This window comes from Cyprinus carpio, chromosome A1, assembly GCF_018340385.1.
Source record: "Cyprinus carpio isolate SPL01 chromosome A1, ASM1834038v1, whole genome shotgun sequence".
Classification (NCBI taxonomy): Eukaryota; Metazoa; Chordata; class Actinopteri; order Cypriniformes; family Cyprinidae; genus Cyprinus; species Cyprinus carpio.
In genome coordinates, this window is record NC_056572.1 from 12,793,557 (window position 1) to 12,818,609 (window position 25,053).

The window sequence follows — 25,053 nt, forward strand, 5'->3', positions numbered from 1 at the left end:
TCAGTGCTTTTGCAGGAGGTAGAAATAATCTACTATTATTTAAAAAAAAAAAAAAAAAAAAAAAAAATTAGTTTAGATTAATTTATACTGATGTGTGATATTGTGAGTACTTTTAATCTCCAACAAACCATATACAGCCAAAACTGGATAAACAGCAGCTTGTTTGCTTTGACCTTTATTTGTAATAGTGTAGGTTATTTCCCTCACAGCTGAAGATTCATATGCCAGCCCTGCTGTCATTTTGCTTGAATGAGAACCCTCACATTCAGACCATTTATTGCCTTTAAATAGTTTATCTCCCCTCGCCTGCTTCTCTTCTCTGCATAAGTGGGTTAGGCTAATTTAATTCTACTTGACTACTGCTGTCAGATTGTTGTACGTCCTTATTTTGTCCTTGTGAGCATTGGTACTCTTCTGTTTTGTCTCATGTGTAACATTGATGAATTGAGCTAATGTCTTACCTGAAAGATACCTTTAATCGCATTTGTCTGGATTCTCTTCACAGTGGCTCATGAGTGTCAGGGCTCTTTTGTACAGATACAACCTCGTTGGGTTCTTTAAGAGCATCTAGATTGTGCCATTAATCACAGTTTCATGCAAATAATAACTTATGGTTTTAATTAAATGATGGCCAGAGCAAAATGACTAAAGACAGTATATACTGTAAAAAAAAAAAAAAAAAATTCCACCAATTTCAACATAAAAACATAAGCTCAGTTGGACTTAAATTCCTTACATTTTCAAGTATAATCAACTTGGTTGTAGAAGTAATTTCAACTGAAATTATATTAAACTGACTTTAAACTGACTGGGTTCAATCTTAAATATAACTTACATAAAGTTAAACTTAAGTTTCCATGGCTTACTGATCATATATCTATGTGAGCTATGTGCCTTGCTTTCAAGCATTGTTGCTTTCCAAAATTTCTTGATGATGTTATACGGCACTGTGCACTTGCAATGCATTGGCCAAGGATCTGAGTGTGTTCTGACTGTCTTAATAAAGGTTGAACCCAGCTACAGAGATGATCACTCACGTCTCCCCTGGGTCTCAGCAGTATCTCATGTCACTAGTGGTTTTTCTTGTGGTCTGAGACCATTCAGAAGAACTGAATCAAGCCAATAAGAGTCATCTTTATGTTTCTCAACATCGAAGATGGCCAGGTGGCACAAAAAGTACTTTGAACTCTGTCTAAACGCAGTAACAATGAGGGGCCTCCCTTGGAGCTCTGGAGCCTTTCAGCGCGGATTAGGCCATCCCGGGACAAACGGCGGATCACAGAACGATGTTATAAATGGATGTGGAGATTGGCACGACCGAAGTGGCATTGTGACAGGCAGCATGTCTACTCTCACAGTAAGCTAAAGAAAAAGAGAGTCGACACTATTGTCTCCTCGCTGTTCTGTTGCTGTTGTGGGACGCTGTTTTAGGGGAAAGAAATGGAAAGGAGCTGGAGGCTTTGGGAAGGTGACACTAATGCTACAGCATGTCTGGGCACAGTGCTCTTTGTTTGCCTGTCTGTGTGAGTCAGAATTGCACCATATTTTTCTGTTTGTATCATATACTTGTGTACCACAACATTGTATATTTGTGCATGTGGTTTGTATGAGTCACAAAGTGAGTCACATCTTTGGTACTTTAATATTCGGAGAGTTTCGGTGTCAAATACGACATTAACTCAGAGAAATCATCTCAAGCATGTTATATGCTTAAATTCTGATACACTGGTACACTTTTAAGTCATTTCAGTATATTATATTATATTATATTGTATTGTATTGTATTGTATTGTATTGTATTGTATTGTATTGTATTATATTATATTATATTACAGAAATAATTTTTTTTTTTTTGGGACAATCTGGAATTAAATACTTAAAATCAAAGGCGCTACATCTTATCTGAAATTGATGGATGTAAACCAAATGATACCAAATGAATTTGACTGTCAAGCAGTACATACAGTCGTACTGTTGAGACCATGCCATGTAATGTCCAAAAATCATGGCATTTCCGTGGCACCATAATGATTTAATGTGCACACAAACTCCTACAGCAGATCACACACATCCGCACGAGGAGATTTATGGATCTGACTGTGCTTTGATTAGTATGAGCAATGTGCTTCATATGGGGGAGATTTTCTGCTTCATTTTTCAAACATGTTTTGACAATACTTTTATACCACAATGCGATTATTTTTATATTGGTTTTCTTTTTTTTCCAGCAATCCCACTGGAAGCAGAAGTTGTCAGAAATTAAGCTGTCGCACGAGGCCTATATCGCTTATCGAATTTCACTTGCTGTACAATCATGCCATTGATAGCTGTGAATTCCCCTCCCATTAGATGTCAGACCAAACAAGTATGATACTGATTCACTCGTTTAACTCTTTTACTCCCATTATTTATTAGAACATGTTCTGTTTCATTTCTAAACAGTGCATGAGGTGTGAGATCTGTAGGAAAGAAGCACCGCAGACTGTTTTAGGATATTATTTATGAGAATTGATTGTTGATTTAATTATTTATTTAGTTTGATTCAGTCCATGATGGAGGTGACTTTCGTTCTTCAGTAGAACAATGAAGAGGATTTTTTTTTTAGCTGAAACTGTGGTCCTTGGCAATAAAATGCAAGTCAATATCTACTGTTACTTTGGGAATCAAAAAACAACAACAAAAAAACAAGCCCAAGCACAACAAAATGAATACCCTTGGCTCCGTGAAGTGAATCGATCGGTCTATGCAAGATTCTTTTCTGTGAACTGGTTCTTTTGGACAGTTTGAATGAACTGGTTCAAATAACCGATTCACCAGTTCATGTAATAACACAATGACGTAATGTATGTGCAATTATATTATTAAAGCACACAATAATAATGTGAAAACATGCTGATGTTTTACATGTTTAAAGCATATAAAGTGAATGAACTCTTAACCAACCCAACTTTTTACATAACAAATGAGAAATCATAAAATGTGAATTTCACCCCTTCATTCAAGTGTTTGTTTCATGCATGCACTTATCACCCGCTCATCAGTCTTGCCTGTATGCTTTAAAGTGACAGTAGCCAATGACTTAGATTGTATGAATCACCAAGGACCAAGGTTTCAGCAAAATAAATAAATAAAATTATGTTAAAAAAGGCATCTACATCTTGGATGGCAATTGACAGCACATTTTCATTTTAGGGTGAACTATTCTTTTAATGAAATTAACTTAAAATGGGAACACATTTAAGTCACCTGAGCAAAGAAAGAGCATCATCAGACCGATTAAATGTTGGTTAGGTGTGTTTGTGTGTTTGTGCATTGATGGTTTGTTGCCCAGATTTGCTGGTGGGCGAGAGCAGCAGTGTGAGTTGTGACCTCATAACACTGCACTCACTGGCCACTAATTGGTGCCACACCGCTGATCTGTTATGATGGGAGAAAATCCATACTGACAATGATTTGATGCGCTTGTGTGGGCGGACGTGAATTAGAAGAGCTTCATCACCCAGGATGGCTTGTTGGTGTCTGTAATGAATGTAGGAGTTTTTTTTTTTTTTTTACTTTTTTTTTTTTTTTGGTGCAATTATTCCTTTAATGCTTGTCTTGAAATAATGGCCTTTTTTAACTACAAAGGGTCAGTGGAGTCATGTAGACAAAATATTTAATAATTCTTGTAAACTTAGTTTAAACAAAACCCACTTCAAAGCTTTATTTGTAAATATTGTATATGACATTACTCCTCATATAAATAACCACATTAGGCAAATATTTATGAAGTGTAGCTCACAGAGGATGTTTTAAGTTCAAGTCTTAATGTGGAGGATATCTAAAAGTATCTGTGGGATTTTTTTTACTTGTTTTATGTTGTGTCTGATCAGTAAAGCTACTATTTGAGGAATCATTCATGTCTGGAGCATACAATTGTCAGTTGTGCATCACAGTTTAATACTTAGGGTTAGAGGTTTGTTTGCAAGCACAACAAAATATCCTTGTTCATGTACAAGCACATGCAACTCCCCCTGGTGGACAGATGTTTAGTTTTATTATTTTAATATTACTTATATTTTAACAAGAAAAATTTCAAATATTTAAATATATTTGAAATATGCAATTTTATATTAAAATGCTTTAAGTTCTAAATTATTTATTTTAAAAAACATGTATGTTTTTTTTCTATTCAGCATTTAAGTATTTTTGTACTGAAACATTTTGCTAAACTGAACTCTGGAACACTGACATGTAATACTATAAGTGATTGAATCATTTGCTTTGCCATTTTAGTTAAACTTCCCCTCTGTAAAAAATTTATATTAGGACATTTTTATTTAATAAAAAATAATAATTTACCTTTTCTTAAAGGGGTCAGATGATGCGATTTCAAATTTCCCTTTCTCTTTGGAGAGTTACAAGCTGTTTGTGAATAGATAAGATCCCTAAAGTTGCAAAGACTAATGTCTCAAACCCAAAGAGATATTCTTTATAAAATTTAAGACACGTCCACGCCCCCCTAAAACAACTAGTTTAAACACGCCCCCACATGTCTATGTCACGATGTGGGAAGGTTTGCATAACACCGCCCAAATGTTCGCGCAAAGAAAGAAGGCGTAACTTTGATTCTTGCTGTTGCTGCCGGTGCCATGTTGTGGAGACGCTGTTTCGTTGTGAAAGCAAACATACTTTGTTTGGCCTTCCAAATGAGGACACAACTAGAAATCAGTGGTTAAGTTGTATAGGGCTGTGACTAGGCCTGTCGCGATAGTCGCTAAATCAATTAATCGCACAATAAAAAAAAAAAAAAAATGAGCTCGATAATTTTTCCGGACACGATTTCTTTTTTCATTTTTTATTTTTTTTTAAATGTAACATTTCATGATGTGGGGTTAGTCTGGAGCGCAGCCTGTGGACACCCCGTGGCAGAAAACCCTCTCCGGTGGCACAGATGTCCCGGGAATAAAGAGATAATGTCTCGCTAGAGTGGCCAGCTTTGGCAAGTGCTTTTCATTTGCTTGTGGATGTTGCGTCGCAAGTGATATTGCATTGTACTTGCACTACTGCTTCATTTAAATACCGCGTAGCATATTTTGCAAGTAACTTCGTTGCCCTTTCTGTCGAAATGTTCCCACATAGTAGCCTACTTTTCGCTCGCTTCATTATTTCAACATAGAAATATAGATATTATTACCATGCAGCAAAAAAGAAAAGAAAAAAGAAACAAAATGTTCACATCACGCATAAAAACGCGTGGAAAACGCTAGGCGCGCCACTTTCTCCACCTTTCCAAAGCGCTTGGGCAGTTGCGCTCCTGAGGCATCTGTCGTTGCTAAGCATCCATCAGCTGCGATATCTGTTACAAGCAAATTTCAGCATGGATTTCCACCACCGAAAAACCCTTGCTGTAACTCTGCTACAAGATTTATTTACGAAGAAAAGTAAAAAACTCCGCAGTGTTTGGGTGCACCCCATTTAAAAAAAAAAACGGGAATTTAACCCCAAAGAAAGCTGATTCTTGGTTCTGGTGCTCTTGCATCATTCTGAAAAGTTGAGATGTTTTTGCGCGTCGCTTCTATTATGTTCGTGTTTTGAGCGCGGTTTATGTTTGTAATTTTGAAATTTAGGAACTTGAGCACATCACTTCCTTTATGAGCCTTCATTGGTCAAAATGATTACTTTCGATTTACGGTTAAACGGTCAATATGAGCATCCCTAACTGGCATATAAACATTGCTTGGAATCTGCCATAAAATCTCTCTCTCTCTCTCTCGTCCTTGGTGGACATAAACGGTAATTCACTTTTGCTTTATTTGAACAAAGCTTTATGCTGGAGAAATTATTTGTTCTGTAAAGTTTTTTTGCATATGGGCTGTTGAGGCTTTGTTTGTTTACAAAGGTCATAACTGGCACTATTTATGTCTGAGTTTAATTTTTTTTTTGAAGTGCAATTTTGTTTACATCCATTTCATTTATTGATTTTGGTTGTTTTTGGTATTTATTCAAGTGCATTGTTTTAACAGAGACTGACAGTCCATTGCTTTTGTTTTGTTTTTGTTTTTTTTTTGGTTGTTTTGTTCATTTATTGTGGATATTTAAAATGTTTTCCCTTTTCAGTGTTAAATATTCTTTAGAAATAAAAGTTTATTGATCTTTGAAAAGGTTTACCTGCATTAGTATGCCGTTATCATTATATTAGTTGAAACTGGTCTTAGAACGACAATATTATCGTTTATCGCAATAATTTATTGGACAATTTATCGTCCAGCAAAATTTGTTATCGTGACAGGCCTAGCTGTGATGGTGGCAGATTTTTACGTTTTTTATGTATAAAAAAAGAGTATATATATATATATATATATATATATATATTAAACACAACTAATAATAAATGAAGCTCAATCATCTATTAACAAACGTGCATTTTTATTTTAGCACTTCCGTCAGTGAATACGCAGCCTGGAAAACACTAAAATAAATATCATAGAAATAATAGTTAAACAAGAAAGTAGCCTAAATAAGAAAGTTGAATACACCTTGTCTGCAGGACACGAGCGGCGTGGCGCAACTATGGGCGCAACACGACAAAATACAATAGAATTCATTATAATCGATCGGTGATGCTACACTGAATGCAGCACTACACGACATGACAAATCCCTGACAGTAAACTGCCTCGTCCTATTTATGATGTACTGACACAGAGCTCAAATTTCCTGGGTAGACACTAGACAAACCTGTTGAGACGCGGTGTCATGTCTGGTGTAGACACAGTTCACTGAAAAAAACTTGTCCGTTTGGAAAGGTGTACACGTAGTCAGCGGAGGCTCACGAAGCGGAGACAGGCAAAAGTATAAATCCCACAGGCACATTAATTCCTCGTCTGCATGCACTCTCTTTGAAATAGGAATTGTTGCCACATTTATTGTTAACATCTTTCATTTATCACAGTCTCGTTTGTATCTGGCCAGTTTGGAGAAACTAAGCCTCACCAAACCTGACCAGACAGGCGTTTGTGATCACGGGAACTCTAAGACACTTTGGGTTGATGTGTGATGTGGATTGGAGATGGAATATGGAGTATAATGGTGTGTGTTTTGTGTTTAGTTTGAGACTTAAAGTCTAAATAAAACAAGAGTATGCCAGTGGTTTTCAATCCTGTTCCTCGGGACCCACTGCTCTGCACATTTTGCATGTCTCCCTTATCTGACACACTCATTTGAGTTCATGGAGCTCTTTCCTAATGAGCTGATGATCTGAATCAGGTGTGTAAATTAGGGAGACATGCCAAATTTGCAGAGCTGTGGTCCCCCCCCAGGAACAAGTTTGAAAACCACTGGAGTATGGCATTAGAGTATGTGTAGAGTATGTGATGAGTAGACAACCGCGATGGCACCGGCCACCGTCACAGCCCTAAAGTTGTATTTACAACACTGTTCCAGAACAGTCCAACCCAAATATTCAGATGTGTGCAGCGCATTTTGTGGAGGACGGTTTTCTGAACTTGGGAGAGTAGACTACAATGCCAGCTGTTCTGACTCACAGCCTGTAAGTACGTTTTCATATGTAAAGAATTTGCCACTGATGATTCAAACATGAGTTTTGAGCAGTGTAGAGTAGCGCTTGTTGTTTGTTGTTTCTCTGATCACAAATGCAGATAAGGTTTTATGTTTATGCGGCGTGATGCAAAAAGACAGTATAACTTATTATAATCCGTAATTATGTCCCCACTGGATGCAACAAATTGTTTGTAATGGGTTTTATTGTTTTTGTCTTGTTATGCCGGTGTTCTGACCGGGACACACATCACAGTATGGTTAGGGGCGTAACATTTCTGTCAAGCTTGAGGCATTAGGCCAATCACAAAGCACTGGATAGCTGGCCAATCAGAGCACACCTCGCTTTTCAGACCGAGGAGCTTTTTAAAAAACAACTCGTTTCAGAAGGGGGGGGGGGGGGGGCATAGAGAAGTTTTGAATTATTAGAAAAATAATGCACACCCGTGGTGATGCGGCCACGACGCGAAGCGGATGATATATTTAAAGGGATTTGTCCGGTTTTTGTACTTAAATCGCTATTGTGAGTAGGATTATTTCTTCCCACCCCTCATTTGCTTGTTCCAAAACGTTATTTTAAAGCTGATAATGGAGGCTTGAGCCATCGATAACATTCTAATGCAGTTATTAATGAAGTTATAAAGAAAGAGAGTGAAGAGAGACAGAGACACACAGAGAAAGAGAGAGAGAGAGAGAGATAGAGAGAGAGAGAGAGCTTGTGTATCAGGCTACCTCTGTGCGTCCCTCAACAGTGTTCTGCAGCAGCGTCTCTAAACAGCACCGTTATTACTTCGTTAGTGAGAAATGTCATGTGTATTTACTTTTGGAAAATCGTCTGTCATGTTGTTGTTTTTGTTAGTCCTGTAATTTCCGTTATTACAGTTTTACTATGCGAAGTGATATGGAACTGTAATGTGTCAAGAGCGCTGCCTGGAACTACGTTCGCTGTGCGTTTCCCAGAAAATAATTGCACACCTCAGAACATTCGTCAGCCAATCAGATTCAAGCATTCAACGGCCCCGTAGTATAAGAAACAATAATGTACTGTATGTGGAAAATAATGTGTTTTTTTTTAACCTTAAACCACATAAACACATTCATTACACCAAATACACAAAATAATGTTTTTTTTTTTAGTAACATCATATGGCTCCTTTAAGATATGTGAAGTTAAATGAATGAATTAATTTATTTGTTAATTTAATTTTTTAGGTGTCATTATCAAATAAGTTATTATTTGTCAATTTTAGTTTAATTATTTTATTAGTATTATATTATTTTCTTTAATTCAAGGTTAATACATTTCATTTCATACATTTATTTGTAAATCATTTTAATTATTATTTGTTAAATAATGTTTTATTCTTAGAACATTTATACTTTTTTTTTTTTTTTTTTTTTTTTTTTTTTTTTAATCCTTCAGCTCCGTTTTGGTGAACTGAACTCTGTAACACTGACATGTGATCCTAACAGGGGTTGAATCATTTACTTTGCCCACAGCTTCACTTATTGCAATTCATCAAACACTGATGTAACACAGCTTATGAAAGCGCCTGTCCCAGACGTAACCCCAGCCCCTATAAAAGCATCAACATGCACACCATCCGCTGTGCTAAATAGGGGTGAAAGGTACCAGCATTTCATCATCAGACACATGTGAGTTTTCACTACAGTCCAAAGAAACCCATGCCACCTTTCTGTTATCCCGTTCTTTTTGTACTTCAGTTAGGATGGCGTAATCCCAGCCAGCCATGTTGATGTTTGCAGAGGTCAAGAAGGAAACTCTGTGCCAAGAGCTACTCCTTTGCAGTCAAACCCTTGTGAGAGAAGCAAACAGAAATGCTGCCAGTGAACAAGTGTTGGTCCAACTCAAACAAACGTAGCAGTCAAGCCATACAAAGCTGCTTCTTTCTTCACACTAGAGCTCTGGTTTCAGGTCAGACGATTACAGAAGCACCTTTAGTGATGCCTCGTTAATCAGACCATCCTGAAGCCGACTGATGTATCTTGGCTGTGCTAGAATGGGTTGATGAGACATATTTAGTTAATTCATTTCTAAGCACAAGTAGAACTTTAGTAGTTGTAAAGGATAATATAACAATGTTAAATCTGGCCTCTTAAACATTATAACAGTATATATATATATATATATATATATATATATATATATATATATATATATATATATATATATATATATATATATATATATATATATTTATTTATTATTTATTTCTTTATTTTATTTATTTATTTTTAACGAATTGTAAGTTTTGGCCTGTCTAATTTGGGCTGTTAAAATTTTGTCTTCCCCTCTATAATAAATCCAAGATAAGTCATTTTTTGTACATTTTTTTAAATCAAAATGTGAAAGTATATACATTAAAACGATAATTTGTTTTAAAGTGTGTGTGTGTGTGTGTGATTATATTTATTTATTTATTTTAGTTTTTCAGGTGTCATTACCAAACAGGTTTATGTGGTTTATGCTTTGCTTAAAATTTTCATTTATAAATTAGGGATGCACCAAAATGAAAATTCTTGGCCGAAGCCCAAACTGAACAAAATGAAACACTGGGCTGAAGACCGAATACCGAACACAGTTTTACGAGTTTTTTCCCCCATTTATTTTGCCTTTTTTTTTCACTATTACACAAATTAAATAGCCAAAATGTGCTTTTTAAGGTTTTGTCTTGCTTTTCAAAGAAAAAATCAAATACAAAACAACAATTTAAAAAATATTTAACACTTAACATTTTTTTTTTACATTCTAGCAGACATACCAACAAAGCACAATTTAACTTAAAATTAGGGCTGCCCCCGACTAAAGATTTTTCTGGTCGATTATTAGTCATTTGTTTTAAGCATTAGTTGACTAATTACACATTTATTAATAAAGCATTTAAATCTTGTAATCTCACAAGGCTCCGGGGGTGAACAAAGGCCTCCTGTAGTGAATCGATGCATTTTTGTAAGAAAAATATCCATATTCAAAACATAATAATCACTTGAATTCTGTCGCTGAAATCTGTCACTGAAATCTGTTTATTCTGTCTTTTCACTTATTCGGCCAAAAACCGAAAGAGCTTTTTTTGCTATTTTCAGCTGAATATTTTCGGTTACCAAACATTCGGTGCATCCCTATTATAAATTTAAAGTTCATCGATTTTTTTTTTTTTTTTTTTTTAACTTGTAGTGCTAGCACTATGTTATTTTTGTATTTTAAAATTGATAAAGATTATTGTAAAAAAACATTATTAGTTTTTTATTTTAACATTTATAATAAAAATACTATATAATTTCACACGTTGTTACCATTAGCGATTCTCAACAATTGCATGTACATAAGCATAGCTATTTGATTTTATAAGTATAGATATTTGATTTAACCTACTGTACTGGTCCTGCGAGCCGTGCCGTGCCATGCCTCATAACTGAATTAAATAATATGCTGTCATGGCTAAGTGGATTACTTAGCATTATTGCAAATGAGTAATGCAGCAATTATGGGTCGAGGGATGAGAATGGGGTCTGGAAAAGTCTTTTAGCAGCCAGTCAGATTCATGTGAGAGGGAGGAGCTGCACCAAATAGGATGAAATGCATTCCTGATTGTGCTACGATGGACAAAGATGTCAGGCAAAACAGCTGCAAACATCTTGGATGGGGCAGAATGTCACTACGGCTAATTAAATGTTGTAGAACGTGTACACGTATGTGAAATTGGTTGACTGGAGTTGTAAAAAAAAAATTTTTTACAAATGCCACGACAAGGCTTATTTTGACATAAGTCAACAAATCAAAATAAACCCTTGTTACTGTCTTAATGCACATTCCTGCTCTTACTGTGAACAATTTGTTGTGCACATTAAACTATAGAAAAAACAAGCTTGTCTTTGTAATTACTTATTATATAATTGAACTTTTTTAACTTTTTGATCTTATTTGAATAGCGCTTTTTGTACAACAAATTTAGCTCAAAGTATTTTGAAATAAAAAGCATGACAATAAACACCAAGTACTTCAACTGAAAACAAGTAAAATGCCATAAAAATACACAAGTAAATACTGTATTAAACCCAATTTATAATGTTAAAATAAGATTACAAAATGGATAACAAAAATGTAAATTAAAACCAAAGACAACTTAATACATCTTATACGTCAAAGTGTTTTTATTGATTGATTGATTTATTTATTTATTTATTTATTTATTTATTATTGGTTAAAAGCTGAAAAAAAAGTTTTTTAGATATCTTTTTGAAAGATTTAGCTTGCTGGTGTCCTTATCTGTTTTGATTGTCTGATTTTACAGGTTCCTCTTATTTAGCCGTATTTGGATATTTAATGCCCATTTTACATAAATTAAGCATAAAAATAAAGTCTCCTCCTATATTTTTCACATGTAAATGCATTAGATTACTGAGCTAAATTAAGTTGTAAATTTTGCTTTGTTGACTTTAAATGTTGTAAAACAGGTTTCTGAACAAAGACAAAGCCATCTCATTTGTAGCATATAGTTCCTTTGACATTAAACCACAGGCCTGATTTTTCAGTAGCCTATTGACTGTTCTTTTAAGAGCTCACATGCTGTTTGTAAATAAAAATCAAGTTTCCACCTGGTTTTGTGGTATTTTATGAAGCGTCTTTATGTCCTTTGACTGTCCATGTCATAGTAGCATTAACCTACCCTTTTTACGAGGCCTTACAAACATCACGTCATCTGTCTGTATGAAAGCTCGGAGAAAAGATATTTGGTCTTTGCTGCGGTTGTGCCCTTTATCTGATGAACAATGCATTAGGGCAGCTAATGCAGTATTCATGCGCCCGTCTGAGCATCGATGCATTGTTCTTCTACTAAAGGCCACCTGTAAAGATCAGTCCCGTTTGGGACATGCACGCTGCATTGGAAGATCAAAAAAGCACTCTAAGCACATTAAGAGGCAGAAATACAAGAACCCAGGCTGTTTTATGATAATTTTTTGGGATAATTAGCAACAATTGAACAAACAATGCAACTATGCAGACTCCATTTCATGCATCGTTTTAAAAGAATAGTTTATCCAAAAATGAATATTTGCAGAACATTTACTCACCATCGGGCCATGAATTTGTTTCTTCATCAGAGAAGATTTGTAGAAATTTAGCATTACATCACTTGCTCACCAATGGATCCTCTGTAGTGAATGGGTGCCGTCAGAATTAGTCTAAACAGCTGATACAAATATTACAAGAATAAACAACAAATAATCCACATAACTCCAGTCCATCAACTGACATCTTGTGAAGTGAAAAGCTGCATGTTTTCAAGAAACAAATCTAAAATGTCACTTCTAGCCAAAATATGAGTCCATCAAAGTCTCACGTCTCACATCAAAGTCGAACTGTTTTTGCTTGTAAATGGTGCTTGATCTGTGCGTGTTTCTCTCTGATTCTGATGAGAGGATCCATTGGTGAGCAAGTCATGTAATAAAAAATTTATCAGAATATGTTCAAGTGTGGCCTAAGTTTTCTGCAAATTAAAATTAAGTATGTTCAGTTACAGTTAGTTAAACGGTTTTGCTTGGAGGATTCTCTTCAAACTGGTCCATCAATGACTACATTCACAATATAGCATGTCTTTTTTTTATTATTAAAAATGAATGTTTCCGAGCTCAAAACACACACATTATATCCTCCTACCTCGTTTGATAACTGTCAGCAAAGGCACATAATGCAGATTAAACTCACACACAATGAGTTAAACTCATTGTGGTTAAACTCACAGACAATCCTCACGTTTCTTCTCAATCCTGCCCCCATTTGTGGTTTGCAATATGTATAGCTGCGGATGCCTGTCAAAACATCAAGGGGATTTTAATGACCCTTGAAACCTCCGTAAAATGAGTGCGTCGTATAAAGCCTCTGATGTTTGTTAGAGCTTGTATTGTATGAATCATAAATTAAGACAGTCATTGAGAGTCTGTCTCAGAAAAAACTGGGATGATTCTGCTAAAAAAAAAAAAAAATAAAAAAAAAAAAAATTGTTGCTGAGTAACATTCTGTCTGGATGCTGAAAAGATAAAGCTGTAATGAATTTATAATATTATAGACTTCTAATATTGTAGAAGTTATAGATATATAAATATACAAACAAAAATGTACAATAAACATACTTATAAATATAAATAAACAAATTAAATGTATATAATGTGTTCATTAATATGCATTTCTAAGTATACTATTTATTAATTTCATTATTATTAATTATATATATAATATTTTTCTAATATATATATATATATATATATATATATATATATATATATATATATATATATATACACACTACCACAGATGGTCTTAGAGCTAGAATATATGCAATAAGTGTTATAAAACTTTATTTTTTTATTTAATTGGATATTTAAATAAATCCCCAGATTCTTATTTAACATTTAAAAGTTGGCAAACTTTAATTTCACAGTTGGGATCATCAGATGCCAGCTCTTAATTTGGTCCTGAATTTATATCGACCCACGCAGAAAGAATAGGAATGCTGTTTAGTAAATAGTTGTGACATTTTCTATGGCTGCCAGTGGATTGGTAATGAAAAATAGTCCTGTGATATTCACGCTTGAGATGGCTCCTGTTGAAACTCAGCATAGCATAGCCATCCTTGAGTCTTTCTCATGGGCTTTTCTTGTCTAGTGTCACGCTATGAAGCACTCATATGGTTCCAATCTGAGGTGACACGAATCTCCTCTCCCTCCTGCCTTCCTGTCCTCCTCATGCTCTGAATGAAGGAAATGCCATGGTTTTACCCATCATGAATTGCAGGTGTGCTTGCCACGCTCTCTTCGTCTCAGTTCTGACCAGTTAGCACTTTTGTCACAATTTAGTTTGACCTATCCCGTAACTCTTTGTGGGTTTCCCTGAGGTGTCCCCTCATGGAGACATCAGCAGAAAATGTTGGAGCCATCGGCCAGGATTCAGGGCAAAACAGTTCAAGGTCTCTAGTTCTCTAGTTATCCTGCTGTCATGCTTATAGTTTGCCTCGAGAAAGCAAATGTGTAAAATGAAGGCAAGGGAATGGCGGTGACCGTGATTTCACCAAGTACAACATGTTCTTGGATCAACATTCCAATTAACCAATCAGAACTGAGGGATAACTTTTCAGGAAATATTTGTTTTAGGCTTACGATCAGGGTTAGGTGCTTTTACACCCTTGTTAATCAGCTATCATTTTACACTGATTTTATGAATAAATTATGGGTAGGGTTAGGTTTAGAGGTAGGGTTTGGGTTTAGTCTATATTTATGGACAGTAATGTTGATCCAGGAACATGTCTTACTTGGCAAAATCATGGTGACCAGGGAATGGATGGAGTCAGAGATGTTAATCAATACATCCTGTTGTTATGTTGATCATTCATGAAATATAATAAACTAAAGGTACTATGCTTTTTGGAATTTTTTTTTTTCTAGTTATGCTCACTTTTTAAATATGAAATAAGTTAGAAAACATTCTGTGTTAGCATAATTTTTTATAAATTATTTTTAAAAACATGGAATTAAAACCTGAAATTGAACATTAATAATAATAATAATAATAATAATAATAATAATGACATTTTTTGTGTTTGTTTATTTATTTATTTATTAGTTAAAAATGATGGAAGTCCATATTACTCTCTGTTTGTGTCATTTGTATAAGATTAATTTGAAAAACCTGTAACTATAGCCTATTTTTTCATTGAAAAAACACATGTGCTTGTTTAAAATAGACATTTTTATTATTATTATTATTATTATGTTATTGTTAATAATTATATAGTATGTGTAATAGTTTGTTAGTTTAAAAATTAGGGAAATCCAAATTTCTCTTTGTTGGTGTCATTTATGTAAAATTACATTTAAAACATGTAACTGTAAAATTTTAACTATAGAATTGTAAAAATGTCAGCCCTGGAATTATTTATTTATTTATTTACAGATGTCAGCAATAAATATTCAAATGACTTTTTGTTAGTGTAATTTTTGTAAAACGATACATATAAACTGGAATTTTAAAAATGTCATTTATTTATTTGTTTGTTTGTTTATTTATTTACTTATGGATGAACAAACATATGCAATAAGGGAACCTACATGTGACTGGGAATGTCAAAAATAACCAGAAAACTCATAAAAACTCACTGACCAGAGAGTGTGGGAAACCATGGTACCTTTAGGGGTGGTCGCTTAAGGTTTTGACTCTGGATTAACCACGAGAGCAATGAATTTCTTGGAAATAGCCACTCAGCGTGTCCTGCGAGTTTGGTTCTCCTTGACTACGACACGTAATGAGCCATTAAATGAGACTAATAGCCACAGAGAATATAATGGGTTCTACTCTAGTCACCTCGTGTCAGTTAACTCACTAATCTTTTCATTTATCCTTTCATTCTCAGACTTACTTCTTTCTGGGGTCTAGTAAGGAGGATCCATTAACGCTCAGTGGTAAACAATCTTCGGTGACCTCTCTCAAGCAACCAGCCCTTAATCAGCTGTGTCTAATCCCTGTGAACCCTCAATAGTCGGCCAAGACCAAATGCATCGAATGCGTTTAATCCTCACTGCATGACACCTGCTGATTTGTGCTCTTTTTGTTCTGCTACTACAACCACTTGAAGGGATACTAGTATACACTTAAAAACTGAGGTTCTTTATTGGCACCAATGGTTCCTTGATGAACCTTTAACATCCACACTCCAATAATGTTCCAATAGGGGTGTGATGCCATAGTACAGTGGTTCTCACTTCCAGTCCTCGCATGCCACCACTCTGCATATTTTGCATGTCTTTCTTATTTAACACACCTGATTCAGGTAACCAGCTTGTTACAAGAGAGCTCCATGCATAAACTGTGTTCCAATTGACATGGTCCCTACACTACTCCCTGAGCACAGAAATCCGAAATCCACTTCGGAACATTCATTCATGGATTTGCGCTACACCATGGCCTATAGCGTCTTCACTTTCAGACAAAACTTACTACAGAAGTGTGACATAATATAGCCCTGTAAATAAATCCAATTTAAATTCATGTCTTGCACACTTTTGAACATATACTGTACACTCTGTTCAAACTGGAATTATGACGGAATATCCTGTGATGTCCACTTCACAGGGAACTTACGGTTGAATAGAACAAATGTCAGAAGTGATTAGAGATACTTACAAAATGTGCAGTCCAGAAGCGTGGACTGGAATTGAGAACCACCGCCACAGAATTCAATTCAATTCAATTCAGTTCAATTCAATTATAGAAAAACCATTTTTGGTTCCCCAAAGAACCTTTCAGTGAACAGTTCTTAAAAGAATAATTTTTTCGTGGTGTGAGGGACATTTTAATTTAAAGAACCTTAAAGGGATACTCCACCCCAAAATGAAAATTTTGTCATTAATCACTTACCCCCATGTCATTCCAAACACATAAAAGATTTGTTCGTCTTCTGAACACAATTTAAGATATTTTGGATGAAAACCGGGAGGCCTGTGACTGTCCCATAGACTGCCAAGTAAATAACAGTGTCAAGGTCCAGAAGAGTATGAAAGACATTGTCAGAATAGTCCATCTGCCATCAGTGGTTCAACCGTAACATTATGAAGCAACGAGAATACTTTTTGTAAGCGAAGAAAAAATAACAACTTTATTTAATAATTCCTTTGTCAACAGTCTCCTCTGTGTCTGTCTATATCTATGCTGTGTATGCTCTTCTGTATCATCCGCGCCACAAGGATGCGTTGTTTCTACGTGTATTTAGCTTTGATTTGAAAGAAAACAGCGCATCCTTGTTGCTGAGATCCCGGAACCATGCCATTAAATAACCTTTATTTTTCAGAGTGTGGAATCTTTCCATTGCACAAAAGGTTCGTAGAAGAGCCATTTTTGTTCCCCAAAGAACCCTTCTGTAAACAATTCTTAAAATAAACTTTTTTTTTTTCATCTAAACAACATTTTTCTTTTTTTTCAATATAAAGAACCTATGGTGGAATGGAAATATTCCATGGATGATAGAGGTTCTTAATGGAACCAGCAGTACCAATAAAGAACCTTTAGTTTTAAATGTGTATAGAGGAAAAAGTCATCATTAAAATGTTGACACTAAGAAAAAAAAAGAAAAAAAGAAAAGGTTATTTTAAGAAATGATCATGCAACTTTGTATGGGAACCCAAAATGGATCTTCTGTGGCATTGCTGCAAAAACTCTTTATCTTCAAACCTTTATTTTTCAGGCTATGGAAACTTTGAAAGTGAAAATGGTTGTTTAGATTTTTAGAATGGTAGTTTGAATAAATGTTTGTTTGAAGAACTGTTCATTTAAAGGTTCTGTGGCAAACCCAAAAATGGTGGTTCTATGGTTGGCCTATTGCTATGAAAACCCACTTTCAGAACCTTTATTTTGAAGAGTAGAGATGATTCTGATGACCTGCTCTCATGATGCAGCTAGTAATTCTTTTACCAGTCAAGGGGATTGATAGCCTCTAGTGCTGAAGTGTGCTTGTGGATTGTTGTCAGAGAAGGTAAAATTACATTAAGGTCTCAGTTTGTACTGTATGTTCTCAGGGATGGAGATGATACAGTAAAGTTATTTAAAGAAACACCACCACCACCACCCTATTTTACTCTCTCAGATCTCTCTTTCTTTGCCCTGGCACACTCTTTCTTTACTTGTCTCGTCCTCATCACATACTTACACCACAACCCATGATAGGCACATGATGTGCTCGGCTCTCAGACAGACATATTTCTCTGTGCAGCGGTATTAGGGCAACCTCTCACCCTTCTATGTGATTTGGCTCCAGTCTCCCTGACCTGTCTTACCCTGACAGATCTCCATAGCAAATCCAAAGCTGCAGTCAGACATTTATTTAAAAAGAATCATGCCATGGATAACATGCTAGCAGTGTAATGTGCAAAGCTTTAATAAGCTTAATAACATTAGCACTTCTCAAGCACTTCTCAGTGTATGACAAGGGGGAAACCTTGGGAGAAACTGAGACTCTACAACATTTTATAGTATTTCCATTTAGATAAATTATTCTGGTGTTAACAAGGAGACGCAGGAGGTGGTTCTGTGTCAACTGAGGTTCTGTTTTCCTTCAGGTAGTTCTCGGGGCTCATAAAAAGCACAGCAAGGATTTTGCTAACTCTGCAAGGCGTGCTTCATCCATAGACAAAAAAAAAAAAAAAAACACTTAAGCAGGAAATTAGATGTCCTGCCGCGCTGATCCTGTAACCTGCATCAGGTTATTTCTGCTTATCTGGCCCTTCTCCAGTCTTCCACTCTGTCTTCCTCATCCTAAATGGCGATGGCATGTGTTTGTACTCTATGTAGAAATATCCTCCCAGTGGTCCTCAGATTGTAAAATGTGTTTAATATAATTTATTGGCTGACATCAAAGCTGAAGGATTTAATCCAAAAATATCATTGGCCTCAAGTATACAAGTCTGAAATATCTTTTGCCAAGATTTATATACACTACCCTTCAAAAGTTTTGGGTCTGTAAGAGTCATGTTTTTGAAAGATGTCTCTTCAGCTCACTAAGGCTGCATTTATTTGATCTAAAATACACATAACAGTATATATATATATATATATATATATATATATATATATATATCTATATATATATATATATATATATATATTAAATATAATTACAATTTAAAATAACTTTTCTATTGTAATTTTTAATACATCTATGCTGAATAAAATTAGTAATTTGTTAAAGGAAAGAAAATAAAAATACAGACTTTAAATGTTTGAACAGTAGTATATATTTCCTCAAATTTTTCAAAATTATAAAATATCCGCATTTATTTATTTATTTTTTAAACAAGAAACTGCAAACAGATTTAAAACTGAAGTAAGAAAACTTACTTAAGTAAGAAAACCCATTAAAACTACAATAGCTATGAGTTATTTCCAGCATAATGCTCTCTCAGTTACTGGAAATGTAATGGAGTGTTTGGAAAATTTGCACAAAGATGATTTTGGGCATCATAAACAGAGATAATAGAGAATAACAAAAAAAGACAGATGATCTTTCAATGCACTCTTTAAACGCAGAGATATGGAGAATGCTTCAAGGCATCATTGCACCCTTGTATATTCAAGCGCTCTGTGTCTTGTTATCAACTTTTTTATTTCTCTATCTCTCTCTCTGGACTGAGGAAGCCCTTTAGATCTTGTTGCATACAGATAAAAAAACATTTCGTATTGGGTTTGCCTGCAGGAAGAGTCATTCTCTGATCTGCTGCTTTAAAAAAGGGCCTGGGACTCATTTCTGTGTAGTGGGCTTTTATACACTCAAAACACAAACAATATTGCAAGAATGCCACTAGCTTTATGACATTTTTATGCAAATTTCAGAGGTACACTACTGTTAAAAAGTGTAAAGTTTTTTAATGTGTAATTCTCTTCTGCTCACCAAGGCTGAATTTATTTGATCAAAAATATTATTACAATTTAAAATAACTATTCTATTTTTATATATTTTGAAATGTAATTTATTCCTGTAATGCAAATCTGAATTTTCAGCATCATTACTCTAGTCTTCAGTGTCACATGATCCTTTAGAAATCATTCTAACAAACTGAATAGACAAACTTATGTATCGTGTGAACAATTCTGCTTTATTAATTTCTAAACATTGCAAGTCAATGTGAAATCGAACAAGACTAATTCTAAATGGACCAGGGCTTATTGCCTATATTTTTTCCAATCAAAAATCATGTTTTAAATGTAATAACTTTCCTTCGAACTGTCTTTCACATCTTTGTTGTCTTTCTTCCAGAAACCGTGGACTCCCTGGTCCATCAGGCGGAGAACCACACTCATGCCGTCCTTCTGCAGACATACCGTGACCTGGCCAGTCCCGCGGCGGCTCCGATCGGGGAATTTTTCACAGACGTTGCTCTCTTTGTCTTGGGCTCCGAGCTCAGTCTGGAAGAAGCTTCACACCGCTTTTTCAACGCCCTTTTCCCCCTGGTTTACGAGCGGCTGGTGGAGCCGGGTCTCTCCCGCTTGTCTTTACCATACGCGGAGTGTGTCCGCGCGGCCTGTCGGGATCTGGCGCCATATGGTGGAGCCCCAAGCCGCCTCGCCGCGCACATCTCCCGTGCCTCACTGCCTGGCCGGGTGTTTCTCCAGGCGCTACACTTGGGCGTCGAGGTCATCAATACGACCGACCACATTCAGCTCAGCCGTGAGTGTAGACGTGGGCTGCTGAGGATGAGCTACTGCCCGCACTGTCAGGGTCTGACCGCCAGCAAGCCCTGCATGGGCTACTGCCTCAACGTGGTGCGAGGGTGTCTCGCCAGCCTGGCCGAAGTGGATGCCCATTGGAGGGAGTTTGTGCGATCGTTAGAGATGCTCTCCACCCGCATGCATGGAGCACAGGACCTGGAGCAAGTGCTTCTGGGAGTTCACGAGCTGGTGAGGGATGCGGTGGCCCACGCGCAGATGAATGCACCGCGACTTTCTGCTCAGGTACGCAGAATATCTGTGAGATAGTTTGCAGAACGGGCATATATTTAAAAAATAAAAAAATGATCTAAAGATCTAAAGTGATCATGCATATGCCAGCACTTATTTTTTTATTGGTTTATTGTCTTTCAGATTATATTCTTTGATGAGCAAATATTTACATTTACTTTTATGCATTTGGGAGATGATGTCATCTGATGCAATTTCAAGATATACACTTTTTCAGTTCATGCATTCCCTGGGAATCGAACCCATGACCTTGGTGTTGCTAGCGCCATGCTCCTTATTGAGCAACAGGAATGTGTATTTACTACATTTATTTGGCTATATTTACTGTAAATTAGGAATATTTACCGTATGCATTTTTTTTTTTTATATGTAGGCAATTTTGCTGCATGGACTTCTAGAAAATAAAATATGTATAAATTAAAATGCCAAGGCTAATTTCAAAGCTATCATTTTAAATAGTCTAACTAAAAAGTATATATATATATTTATATTAAGTCCTCCAGAAAAGCCCTGCTTCAGTGATTTTGGCTGGAATAAACTGATGCATGTGCTAATTAGATACATATTTATGTTTTTTACAGAAATTATAACATTCTGACACGACGGCAGCATTTGACTTTGAAATTTTTAATTTCATTTGGTGTATGAAATCCTGAGGGCTCAATGTTTGTTTACTTTTATGGCTGTGGCATGTTGAAAACCTTGCATTCACAATTAGGTGAACCAGAAACATTTTTCTTCCAAACCCAAACATTGGCCTTTGCCTTTTTGCGATTTTCATTTCAGAATTTCCTAAGCAGCATCTTAAACCTGTGGTGTAGCTACTATATGGACGGCGTGGAATGCGGTACAGCCTGAGCATGAGTTGCTCACAGTCACACATGCCATGCTTTAGCCAGAGAGCCCAGAACATTCCCAAAATACTCTCAATGTGGGCAGCTGCAGCGGCACGGCTGGCCACGCTGATGTGTGCTGGACGCCTGCAATCATACTGGGCTTCTGTGGGATTCAGTACGCATGTTTTCAGATAGTTTTGTGGTGTTGTTGAAATGTGAAGGTTTGCAGATGCAGTGTCATGTGTGTGTGTGTGTGTGTGTGTGTGTGTGTGTGTTGTGTTTGTTTGTGTGTGTGTGTTTGTGTGTGTGTGTGTGTGTGTGTGTGTGTGTGTGTGTGTGTGTGTGTGTAAATAAGCCTTTAAACCGTATGGCTTTGTCAGCGATTGAGTGACACTTGATCAGCAAGGGACGGGTGTGTGGATCAGAATCTGGATCAGAATCAAGTCTCTAATAAGGTTTTCGACATTGGTTAAGGTTGGTTGGGGGGGTCACAGCTAGTATTAGATCAATAAAAACCTGTTTAATTCCAGACAATCTCGGTTGTTCTGGAGGAATAGATCTTTATAAAATGAAACGAGTGTGTACATTATTATTAGTGTCTGAATAGTCTCACATTGTTTTGGATGGTATGACCAAAATATCAGTTTGTTTATCATGATGTGCTTATTTTTGTTGGAAATTAAACAAAAATTTACTCAAAGTACACAGCCATGTGGTAATACCTATTTTTATACCTAAAGTACTTTAGAATTTAAATATTTTATTTATTTATTTTTAAATCAAAATCATTATAAATTGGTCTTTTATATATATATAATTAGTAATATAATATATATATATATATATATATATATATATATATATATATATATATATATATATATATATATATATATATACATATACACTAAATTAACCATAGTTGTATTTTGAAAACATCTGTTAATAATAATTTAAATTAATGTTATATTTAATATTGATATTAACGCGATAATAGTAAAAACAACTTAAAATTCATTACATATTAATTTGAATTAATTATAACAAATTATATTCACACATTAGCCACTTGCATCACTGTACTCACACACACACACACACACACACACACATAAAATAACATTTTACACACACACACACACACACACATAAAATAACATGAATTTATTATATCTACTTTATATATGCACACACATATAATACAAAACTGTGATTTTTGTCTCCAAACAATCCATGGATGTGCCTTCTGGTGCTGAAACTACTGACTGACTCATGGACTGTTTACTGGATATATTGACTCAATTACGTTTCTTCTTTTCTTCTTTTTTACCACCTCTTTCCTCTTGAAGAAAGAATTGCTCTCTATTTCTCTTACGTTTAAAGTCTTGCAAATGCTTGTATCCCATGACTTAAAAAACAGCATCATCTACTGGCTGATCGTGCTACTACAGGCACATCGACCCCTTTTGACCTGCAAAAAGTGCAGGTTTTACCAGCCCTAAACTTCAGCCCCTATTAAATATCATAATCATTGTAATAATAGATATGCATGTGGATATGTTTGTAATGGTGCTGGTGCATGTGTAATTTGTGCAGGTGCACAGGGTGTGCGGTCACCCCAGCAGACAGCCGGAGCAGGTGAGCAGCGTTCAGCATGGTGGCGCCGGCCAAGACTCTCTTCCTTTGAAAGGAATGGTCAGAGACGCAGAGGACACGCTCAGCAACAGGAGGAAGTAAGTCTGGAAAACATCTGCAATCATCAACACACTGTATACTGCGGTGAAAGCTCTGGACACATCTCCTCACCTTCTGTTTTATGATGACTAGCTTCACAGTTTAAAATAATGTTTGTAACATTTGATTTTACTCTCTTCCATAGAAATAACTGTATAGACTGGACTTTGTACATATATAATGATTAAGAATATTTTACATGTTAATATATTTAATCAAGCAATATTTTGTGTAATGGCATTTTAAAAATATGTCTGAAACTCTTATTAATAGTAACTTATTAATATGTCATACATAACTACATAATACTACATAATACTACATAATCGTACATAACTAATTCATAATATGCTACATACTGATGTAGTATTTTTAATTAATTAAAAAAGTATAATAGTATGTTGAAAACATGTCTTAATAACATTAATATAATAACATTATGTAACATTTGTTTTTGTTTCGAATAAAAAATAAATAAATAACATTTAACAAAAACAGTATAAATTGTCTTTGTGCATATATAATTAATAATAATAATAATAATATAAAGTAAAATATGTTAAAACTGTGTATTAAGTATACATTTTTGTACATAATTGCGTTATATATTATATTTATAATTAATAATTAGTAACATTTTGTATAACAGTATTTTGAAAATGTCTTAATATTAATAACATGCATATTAATATTAAATATGCAACATTTAATATTAATATATTGAAAAAAATATATATACTTTATTTTAATAAAAATAAATACAGGAAAAAATGGTATTTGTACATATATCATTAATGATATAAAATGTATTATAATTTATATATTAAAATAGTATTTTATATAACAAGGGGATACAAGATATGCAAAATAAATTACTCACACTACATTAATTTGGTAATTGAAAGAATTTCTTCTCATAACATTTCTTGAAGCTGTGTTTCCAGAGCTCAAATGCAGCTGTAGACATGAGTGTTGAACAGCTGTGTTAGTCCACCATCTACTGGACAGACAATGAAACACTCTTCTGTGTCTCTCCAGAGAGTTCATCAGCAGTCTGCGTCTACACCGCGCCTTCTACGGCGGCCTGGCCGACCAGCTGTGTGTGAGCGAGTTGGCCTCTGGAGACGGACTGGCCTGCTGGAACGGGGCTGATGTGGGCAAAAGGTAGATGTCTGAAATCTCCTGCAGTTCTTCTGCCACTTGTTTCTTCTGCCTGTAGCTGCAATTATTCATCATCGTGTCCATAAGCGTTGCATAAATCATAAAGCTTTCGTTCTGTCAGCTTTCTTTAGGTGTGAATAATGACCAAGATCCAGAAGGAGTTGCTTATACTCATGTCCTTACTTGAAGCTTTCCATATATTAATGCAGATGTGCTATAATCTTTCTATATTTGTGATGAGGGTGGTCTGTTGGGAAGTGATATT

The 25,053-nt window shown here is 35.3% G+C and overlaps 1 protein-coding gene across 2 annotated transcripts in view; it reads left to right on the top strand.

Annotated features, from left to right (window-relative positions):
* Positions 1-25,053, top strand: part of LOC109112091 (glypican-5-like) — a 209,688-nt gene that overhangs the window by 41,082 nt on the left and 143,553 nt on the right. For both annotated transcript variants that reach the window (XM_042744560.1, XM_042744486.1), the window contains exons 4-6: positions 20,357-21,051; positions 23,490-23,626; positions 24,666-24,791. In XM_042744560.1, coding sequence (XP_042600494.1) covers positions 20,357-21,051; positions 23,490-23,626; positions 24,666-24,791 — 958 coding nt within the window. The remainder of the gene's footprint in view (positions 1-20,356; positions 21,052-23,489; positions 23,627-24,665; positions 24,792-25,053) is intronic.